Source organism: Pteropus vampyrus, unplaced genomic scaffold, assembly GCF_000151845.1.
Source record: "Pteropus vampyrus isolate Shadow unplaced genomic scaffold, Pvam_2.0 Scaffold94, whole genome shotgun sequence".
Classification (NCBI taxonomy): Eukaryota; Metazoa; Chordata; class Mammalia; order Chiroptera; family Pteropodidae; genus Pteropus; species Pteropus vampyrus.
The window spans coordinates 1,510,577-1,521,144 of record NW_011888875.1 but is presented as its reverse complement, the minus strand read 5'-3'; the positions used below and the strand labels follow the sequence as shown (position 1 = coordinate 1,521,144).

General features: G+C 42.4%; 1 protein-coding gene across 1 annotated transcript in view; it reads left to right on the top strand.

Annotated features, from left to right (window-relative positions):
* The window catches only part of LOC105294778 (triple functional domain protein), a 51,647-nt gene that overhangs the window by 13,954 nt on the left and 27,125 nt on the right, over positions 1–10,568 (top strand). The window contains exons 3-7 of the mRNA XM_023532944.1: positions 2,886–3,034; positions 4,137–4,203; positions 5,864–5,967; positions 8,089–8,158; positions 10,047–10,158. Of these exons, the coding sequence (XP_023388712.1) occupies positions 2,886–3,034; positions 4,137–4,203; positions 5,864–5,967; positions 8,089–8,158; positions 10,047–10,158 (502 nt within the window). The remainder of the gene's footprint in view (positions 1–2,885; positions 3,035–4,136; positions 4,204–5,863; positions 5,968–8,088; positions 8,159–10,046; positions 10,159–10,568) is intronic.

Sequence of the window (10,568 nt, the reverse complement as noted above, 5' to 3'; positions counted from 1 at the left end):
CTCGCCCCTTCTTCATTCTCCATGGAATGCAATCCAGATGCCATTTTTTTCTGGTCCAAGGGAAACAACTCTGTATTGATTTCCTGTCACTAAACCTCTAACGTCAACCAGGAACTTCTTCTTGCTGATAAAACCTCTAGTGAATCCTTTGAATATCCTTCACCCCGTCCTGGTCCATGTGATTCTGAGTTACTCCTGCACATCTGTCTTACTATGTACTGTGCATCCTTAGTCACCCACGATCATTTTCTTGTGGGTGATTTCAGACTAGAATGCTTCATAATAGGGTTTGAACACTGAATCGCTTATCCATCAGAAGCTTTGTATTAATTGATTCAGCTGGGGAGGAGAGGGAAGGGAAGAAGGAGCTTCGTCGTTATGCGGTATGTGTTCAAGGAGCTGAACCTCCTAACCCTAAAACCTAAGAATTCAACCTAAAAAATCAAAACCACCCTGGAAACTGTTCCCTGGGGTTTGCTCTATGTCCCACCTCCACATTCCTTATCCAGGCAGTGTTTGAAAGGTCGTACGCCTTTCCTGAGCGTCAGCAGTAGGGCAATAGTGATGGACAGCCATAGTGACTGTTTGAATTTGACTTTGGGGTTTTCGTCTTTTCATTGATTGAAAGGGAGATAAAAAAAAAATGAAACTTAGTGAAACATCTAATTCAAGATGTCAGAAGAACAACAAAATAAACCAAGGAAAAGCAAAAGGAGTGAATTCATAGAGATAAAAGCAGAAATTAATGAATTGGAAAACAGAAAAATAGTAGAATAATAAAGCAAACCAAAATTTCATTCTTTCAAAAAATATAGATAACAGGGAAATGTCTGAAAAAAACAGAAAGCTCAGATTCACAAAATAAGGAATTATAAGGGCGAGATAAACTGAGGAAGTTGAAACAGCCATGAAACATTACTTTGTTCAATTCTTCAGAAGTAAATTTTAAACCTGGATGAATGTACAGTTTTTTTAGAAGATAGAATTTACTACTACTGACTTTAGAAGAGAGATATCAATGCAAACCTGTCTTCATCTAAGAAATAAAGTTAACATGAACCTACTTGCAAAAAAAAATCACCAAATCAAGAGGATTTTCAAATAATTCATCAAGTCTATGAAGCCCCAGCTATTCCCAGTTCCGAGGCAGCTTCTCACTTGCACGTCGTGTGTGTCAGGCCAGTGGGCACGTTGAGGGAGTGGACGGCATAAATGCGGCTGCACCCTGTCCGGATGTCTGCACCTACTCTGGCTGTGCAACCAGGTCTGGACCAGCCACACTGAGGACAGGCAGCCGAGAAAGTCTGGCGACTCCACCGTCTCCAGTCCAGACAGCCATTCCTCCCGCTATGGACCACAGGCCTCGTGGACATCATTCAGATCCAGGACTTTCTGTCCTCACTGCCCTCCTGTGTGAGGGGACATCCGGAGCCTTTTTCTCTTTCTTTCTCACTGTTCACGTGAACGGAGTTAAGTCTAACAAGCTTCGGCTGTTTCCTGGCGCATCCAGACGGGAGACGGTGCAGACTTGCACTTCAGACTCGTCTCCTGCCAGAGACCCCGAGATCAGGAGCGTGGAGCGGGGTCTGCTACTTCCTGCAGGACGCTTGCCTGCAGTAAAGGTCAATAGCTATTTGTTTAAAAATAAGAGTGTTGTTTTCACATTATGCCCTGTTCAGTAACTTTTTCATAAGGAAGAGCAGCAGGCAGTGTCCTTCCACAGCTCGATGGGTGTGGTGGACAAGGCGGCACATAGAGACGGTGTCCTCAGCGCTGCGCCTAGTGACGAAGTCAGCATCAGTCAGTCCGTCCTCCGGAGAAAAAACAGGACACGTGTTAGAGGTTTTAATTTGATAGCAAATATTAACTGTCCTTACAGCTTGTATTGGGCTTTTTTTGTTTGTTTGATAATCACATTTTCCCATTTCAGTTGCTAAACACTTCTTGATCATCTCTGTGTGTCCAGCTGAGCTGCTTTGACATTTTTAAAAGAACTGTAACCTGTACGCCTAGGAGCTTCGTGAATTCAGGCTAAGAAAATTAATGTCTACCCATTAGAAAGTAATCGAGTGCAAATCTGTCACACTAATCCAGGGAGAGAAGTCATCAGTATTTAATTCACAGAATATTGATCACCTACAAAGCTTTGCTCGAATTCTGCCGAGAGTAGGACAGTGAAAACAGTCACCTGCAGAAACTGAAATGTGGTGTGTAGAGAGAGTTTACGATAAGTAATTGAGGCCAGCATGACAGCTGCTTCTTCCAGAAGATATGGAAAGGAAGTGTGAGTGTGAGTCACAGAGATGGGGATTACTTTTAGCTAGGTGATCTGTCTGCATCAAAGTACCAGTTAAGACTTCATGGATGATCAAGAAACAAACCAAGTCTGTTTAAAATATAGATTGGTGACACCGCCATGTTGCCCACTGACAAGGCACACGGGCAGTGTGTCCGGAGTAAGCGGCCTGATGAGGCAGTTCCACACATTTCTGAAACAGTCATGCTTTCATTCGGCAGAAATATAACTGAAAATTATATTTTCAGCAGGAAATTGTTGGGTTTGAAACGGCACAGTGTGGTGCTCTGATGTAAACAAGTTGTATATTTTTCTAATTATTTGTGACCTGGAACAGACTGTGTCAATGTATATAAATTCACTTTTTTTTTTTTTCATTCTAACTTTCCTCTTTTATCCAGCTCCTCTTACTCAATTTTTAATGAATGTTGGGGAGTTTTGTTGTTAACTACTGTGCAATTTCACAAACATAGATTTTATAATTTATAGTCAGGCCTTCTGCATCTCCAGAGTATGGGACTTCCTTACCCTGATTTCCGCCTCTGATAACTGCAGACAGAACCATGATCGGTGACCTCATGTCTTTCAGGCACTGGAGGATCGTCCCAGCTCACTCCTGGTCGACCAGGGAGACAGTAGCAGCCCCTCCTTCAATCCTTCAGACAACTCCCTTCTCTCCTCCTCCTCGCCCATCGACGAGATGGAAGAAAGAAAATCCAGCTCTCTGAAGAGACGGCAGTAAGACAGACGCCTTCGTAGTCATTGTTTAGCGGCTTTCCTCCTGCCTTTGTCACATGACTGGGGTTCATGTCTGAATCAGCCCAGCAAGGCGACCCCAGGTCTCTGAGTAACTGTGCGTGTGTCTGCAGAGCATCCGGGCTCATGAGCGTGCAGCAGGCCGTGGCTGCAGTCATTACTGTGCCACTTGTACATCATACTTGATTGAGAAATGAGAACGATAGGAGACAGAATGTCTTCTGTCACTTCTGGTGAGAAAGTCCTATGCTTTCTATTGTGTACATAGTTGTGACGGCAAAAAGGCAACATAAAATTAGATACAGTCCCGAAAACCTGGATATTTTCAGAACCTACTTGAGCGATAGTGATTCTTCTCTGTTCCAGTAAAGCTGCTTATGGTGGGGAAAAAAGAGTCCTGAAAAATATTATAAGGGATTTGAACTTGCCTTTGATGAAGAGGAGAACTCACAAGCTGCCTGAAGGCAGAAACCGGGTTTTACTGAGTGCTGGAATGACCGATGTTTGGCACGTAGGAGGTGCCTAATCGGTCGAATGAACGAATGATTGAATGAATGAATGAATGGTTTCAGGCCAACCGAGATGTGCTACACTGATGAAGTAATTGCCCTCTATTATCTGAGTGGCGTTAAGCAGTTATTGAACCTATATAAAGAAACACTTCTCAAATCATGTGATCAGACCGAAAGCTTTAAATTTTTTCGTATGCCCAATGAAGCTTATAATGACTTAATCATTAAAAAGAGAACAATAACAAAAGCCTGCTTCTTTTAATGTCATGCCTTTATAACAAAGTTACGTCTAAGCTTCTCTCGGTTGTCCATGTATGTGATCAGAGTCTGGTGGTGGGAATTTGCCCCGAATGCGAAGTGTCTTGCAACCTCTGCAAGTCCCATGGGTCACCCACATGCACCTTGAGTGATTCAGGACACTCAGAATTGGAGACAATTATGCAAGTTCAATATGTTGTTATGCAGTCCCAGGGAGAGTGTGACCTAACAAAAGCAAAAATGCAAAAGAACTCATTTAGAACATGAAGACTCTGGGTTGTAAACACTTTTTCTCTTTCTCTTTCTCTTTCTAGCTACGTTTTGCAAGAATTAGTGGAGACAGAGCGTGACTACGTGCGGGACCTCGGCTATGTGGTTGAGGTACATGTTTCCAGAGATTTAACAGCCGGTGTCAGCCCCCAGAGTTGTCAAAGGGGTATTGCATTAGGCAGTTTAACGCTGACACCTCCTCAAAAACTTTATTAAAAGTATTTGACAGAGAAAAGGTATTTCTGAAAAATAAAGTTCAGCCAGTTATTTTAACAATCTGTATTCACTTTTAAAGGCCTCTTTTTTTTGCATAGCGTATCTAGCATATTATTTTTAATAATTAAGTTTCAAAATTATCATATCCAACCATCGTTATTTATTATATGGGAACTCTGCCTTTGAATATTTCACAAGAGTGGGTATCATCACAGAAGCAAGAACATCATGGGTTAACAAAGCCAGTGTGTGTGTCCAGCTGCTGATTCAGGTCCATTCTGAATCCGCCCGGGTTCAGAGAAGGATCTGTGGCCACACCAGGTCCTTTGTTTAGTTTTCACAGGACACATGTCTCACCATCTTCATTGCCCGACATGGCGCTATGCCCCGTACCATCGCGGCAAAACCACTGCCTTTCATACTGGATCAAGGACCATCTCCATCTGCAGGCTTTTCCCTGCCATTAAGTTCAGGGCATAATCAGATTCACAAACTCGACTCATCAGGAAGCTGTTTTTTTATAGTATAAAATTTTATCGTGTTTTTTCAGCTTTGCAAATATGTACGGGACAGTATGTTTGGGGTCTGCATTCAATGAAAATTAACAACTGTTAATTAATTGTGTCTGAAGAGATGTAACATGTTTGATTAACAGTAAAATATAAGTAATTTGAATTCTTAAGAGGTTTTTATATAGGCCGAATTCCATTTGAGTTAAATAGAAGTTTTAACTACATTTTAGCAACATATTTAATCAACTATTATTTAAAAATCAGTTTATGAAAAGAATATTGTTTAATCCTTATTTGACAAATTATGTAAATAATCCAAAAAGAAATGAAAATCTATTTATATACGATAAATGCTGAGAACAGATTTCTCAGAATTTCTCAAATAAATGTTTCTGGCCAAATATTTAATATTTATAAACTGATGATTTGTTTTATGAAACCATTTACATTTGTTTAGACTTCTTCAGTTCCTCAAACTTCTTCAGAAGAATTTTGATCTATGAATGCCAAACAGGTCAGGGAGAGAAGTTTATGGCAATAAATGTAACAGCACACACTTCATTTAAGTGTATGCCTTGACCCTGAACTATGGATTTGAGCTGCATGAGTCCGCTTATATGTGGATTTTTTTCCTCAGTAAATACTGTAAATGTATTTTGTTTATGATTTTCTTAATAACATTTTCTTCTCTCTAGCTTATTTTATTTTAAGAATACAGTATATAATACATACAACATACGTAATATGTGCTAATCCACTATGTTGTCCATAAGGCTTCTGGTCAACAGTAGACCATTAGTAGTTAAGTTTTAGGGGAGTCAAATGTTCTCCATGGATTTTTGAATGCACGGGGGTCGGCGCCCCCAAGCCCCTGAGTTGTCCAAGGGCCACTTAGATACTTTTCCTAGAGGGTTTCTGTTTGTTTATTAAAATGGGTCGTGGAAGAGTACGTGTCTGTTTTGTCCTTAATGGTTATTAAATAATAAACTATTACTTGACCCAGACGTGTTCAGTAAATAAACTTATTTTCTAAAAAACCGCAGGGCTACATGGCACTGATGAAGGAGGATGGCGTCCCCGATGACATGAAAGGGAAGGACAAGATCGTGTTCGGCAACATCCACCAGATTTACGACTGGCACAGAGAGTACGTAACGCCCGCCTCGGGCTCGGCAGTGTGCGCAGCGCTGTCGCCTGCCAGACGGCAGTGCGTCGGGCGGACGGCGAAGGATGCTCACTGGTCCCTTCCGTTGGATCCCCTGTGTAGCTTCACGGCGGTAGTGGGTGCAAAAGAAATACCAGTGGGCCGAGCTGTTTTGCGGTAGCATTTCATGGCCCAGGGAAGAGTCCTGGCTCCATCATGCCGGTCAATCCAGGGGACCCGTGTAGGGCTGACTAGAAGCACTGGCGCCGAGCCTGGCTGCCCGGGTTCACGGCCTCGGCCTGACCGTGATTCATTTGCTTCCCCTCTCTGTGCTGACGTTCTTCAGCTACACAGCGTGGGTCGTAGTGTGACCCACTGCATGGGATTTTGGTGAAGAGTGACTGAGTTAATACGTGTGAAAGCCCTTAGCACATCCTCAGCACAGAGTAAGGCTCAGTAAACGTTCCTAGTGAACTGCAGCCACCTCGTGAGTAAACACATTACTACCTTTAGAGGGTGTCGAAGATGCTCATTTTTCCAGTTCAGCTTTAATGGAAAAAGTAGACACGATCGCCCGTGAAAATCAGGTGTGACCCCAGAACAGGTGTCACGCCTGTCCTAATCGGGAGATCCATGTGGGGGCCGCTGCTCCCACAGCTGCCTCAGCCCGCCAAAGCTGGTCGCCACACATCTGTCCCTTCAGGTCACCTTGCCCTTAATTTTAAAATCCTTCGTCATCTTGGTGTCGCCTTATGCCAGCTGCTGATGTTGTGGAACGTTCCGGCCACCCTCTTCTGTTGCCCAGTTCCCCGTTAGGTGGACAGGCCCCCTGCTTTCCCGTCTTCACGTGCCCCGCAGCCGCCTCGCCCTGCAGCCTGCTGTTGTCACCTTCCAAGCCCGTCAGATGCTCACTGCTCCGTTAGACTCAATCACTCGAATCATAAACGCGCTCTCGTCCTTGCAGATGACACCTGTTAATGTGCATTCGGAATTATAACATACTATACAGATGTAAGGAGGGACTGCCACGGCGTGCCAAGTAGTGTTTTATTATTTCAATATTTATCTCATTTTTACCTAATAGAATGTAAAGCCCTCAAACCCAGGTACAGGGTCTTAATTTTTATATCTCCTGTAATACCTAATGCAGTTAGATTCAGATCAATGATTGGTCAGCTTCAGAGACAGCACTCCGATAGCTCTATAGACTGTAGACTTATTGAAAGTCTACAGCGAAACCAATTTAAAAAGGAATATTTGGTGCTATTATCTAGACTTCTACTCCCAAGGCTGGTTTTTAAGCTGTGGCAGGGAAGAGGAAAACCACATGGTTGTCTTGGACGACCAGACAGAGAAATTGCACCCAGAGATTGTATCTGTCATGGCGTGTGCAGAACTAGGAGAAATAATTACCCAAGTGCTAGACAGTTCAACACAGCATTAACTGGTAGCCACGTTTTCAGGTTAATAAAACACTGAGCATAAATACCAACATATGTTAGTGATAATAAGGTAGGTATGCATCTTAAAGACAATCACAGCCCAGAAGATCAACAGTTGTCCACAACTATTTTATTTCTGTGATCATACCTAATTTTGATTTTAGTGGCAGTTAATATTTGTAACCTAGCAATTGATTTCGATGATATTTGAGAAAACTTTATAAAACTATTTTGGGTAACATATTCAGTATTTTACATGCTATCATCCAATTTGAGCCTCTTAAAAATTACCATAGAAAGGATATGAAACTCATAGGTACAAGGACTATTTGAAAATAAAAATTGCTTTGAAACATTTTTCTCTCAGTATTCAGCCAGGATATCATTGCTCGTATTATTAAAAAAACAAACAAACAAACAAACAACGAAACAAAAATGTTAATTGTCCAAAGGAAGGGAAGGTTGCCAGCTAAGGGATGCTGTCATTCTGCCTCGTCTTTTTTAACTGTGTCTCCTTTTGCTTTCTGTCCTAACAGTGTTGGCTGTGTACCTTTCACTTGTTAAGTATATACTTTATACTTCCCAACAGCTCATGTCAAAACAGACAACTCTGAAAATAGAAACTTCAGTCTAAAATTAGAAGGCCATGTTGGAAATGGTTTAATATTTCTCCTCGTTTTAGCTTTTTTTTAGGAGAGTTGGAGAAGTGCCTTGAAGATCCGGAAAAACTAGGATCCCTTTTTGTGAAACATGTAAGTACAGTAGTGTTATTTATATTCTGTCCGCTATCGTCATGTTTGGTAATTGGTCTGTCAGACTAAGGGCAAACTTGCAGTTTACCAAAGTGCTTATGTCAAGAATGAAACCTCACTATGCAGTGTCAGCTGGTTGGAATTGAAATGCCATCTTGGTCTTCTTGATATGAATGACCTGCTCTTCTGGTCACCTGCCCCCCCACCCCCGGCCATGCAGCTTACAACAGAGCGGTCAGAAGGGGGTCAGAGCCAAAGCAGAAGCAGGAACATGTCTGCGGATGTCTGTAGGCAAACGGGCTTGGTGGGGATGGCGATGCACCTCTGCATGCAGGGGGTTTAACGTAGTAGCTAAGTATATGTGTGATCAAAAATAACTGTGCTAACATGAAAGGGGTTTTCTTAAGGAAGAATTACCATATTTTCAAAAAATTAGTGACCGTAGTTATATTTTTGCGAATCTCTTTAAGGTCTGGCTTAATAGAGTACGGAAGGATTTTTATATCTGCTTATATATTCAATCTATTGCAATTTTTTTAGTTAAAATATATGAAAGAGAAAAATCCATCCTCCCACAGACATGTAGCCTTTTCAGATATAGTTTTCTTAGATACTACACCAAAACTCAACACGTGAAAAGTTCTTAGAGGCTAGTTGCAGCATGGAACTTGAAGACCCGTTGGTGAGCCTCTCCCTCGCTGTCACACTGAAAGCCACTGGACTGCCTTGCACCCATACACGAGCTTGTGACATCATGCACTGGCCGGTCGGAAGATACCGGTTCTCTGATTTAGACAAATCCTCCAGGTGTTGGAGCATTTCATGACACAATATCAGGAAATGAGATTTGTTGATGATACCACCCGTCCCTTCAGAAAAATACGTGTTGTCAAGTCCATGGTGGCAGATGCATGTTTTCCGGCATTCTGACTCTTTGCTTGAAAGCTCAAGTTTTCATTATTAACAGACACTGCCAGTTGTCTGCTTCAAAACAACAGGCTCATTCAAGTTTAAGGAAGCGCCTCCCAGGTGCCCAGGAGTACGTGACTGCCATCTGTGCCCGTCACTCCGGATAAACGTGGCGATCCACAGAATCAGCAGAGTCAGCTCGCAGCTCCCGCCCACAGGTGCTCCCACCGAGCCAGCCGTGTTCAGCGGAAGCGTGAACGGGTGTGTCCACTTGGTCACAGGAACGTTAAAAAGATGCATACCCCGAGATTGAGTTCTGATAAAGTGCATTTTTATTGCTTCACCAAGGACATCTTGAGGTGAAACTGGCATTTTTTTCCTGCGAACGCGTGGCGGTGACGAATATTTGCGAAGATGCCAGCAGTTTCACCCACCATGGGCTTTGCACATCAGCACAGTGAAAGGGGCACATGACATCTTAGTGTGGTTTTGAAAATAATGTCGAACTAATGGATCCCCTGAAGGACCTCGGGGACACCAGGGGTGTGGCACACCACACTTGGAGGATCCTCAGATTAAGGGTGGCTCACCGTCTACACGTTCCTGCCTTCAGCATGTGAGACTGAAAAGCTTTTTCTTCCCTACTAAACACAGCCAGGCTTCGAGGCCCTTTGGCAGGGCTGGAAGCGGGGGTAGCAGTGATTCTTCCTTTAATGCAAAGAACCGTGTTCTTGCACTGCCTCCGGTGTTTGCCAGGTACAGTGAGGGGTTCGATAGATCCCAGGGAGCAATAATGGAGGGCCGTTTGGAGAGCTGTCAATCTGCGTCATGAATCTGGAATGTGCTCCCAGGAGCCTAAGCCATTCAGTTTAGTTTTAAGAAATTTCCTTTCTGAATGTGCTGAAAGGTGCGTGTGCTCTTGCACTCTGATTGAACTTCCTACTGTTTTAACCCGTCTGTTCGCCTTTTTCATTCCTAGGAGAGAAGGTTGCACATGTACATAGTCTACTGTCAAAATAAACCAAAGTCCGAGCACATAGTCTCAGAATACATCGATACCTTTTTTGAGGTAAGACCTGAGATAGAAACGAATTATTTCTGAATCTTTGTTATAGTTGATTTTCAAAATTTTAGACATCATTTGTTTCCCAGGAATCCTGAGGAAATTAGCCTCAGTTATAAGAGTTCTGAACCTGTGTTTCTTTCCCATAAATCAAAGAAATGACTATGAATCCAATCTGTGATTATATCCCTTAGCATTTAGAAGATGGGTCATTGTGAAAATATGGGGTTTTTTTCAATCAGTTTTAAATTTAAGACTCGTTACAAATTCAGAATAAGTCATAATCTAAATTTTTAGCCTAAAATTAAAATATTGTATGAATAAAGGACAGTCATTAAAAGAAGGTCTTTAAGCTTAAAAGACTATGTTGAAAAACAGCTCTGAAACGTGAAAGCGTAAAGCTTGGACATTCTGAGAAATAGTTTTTGTGTAGTGTAG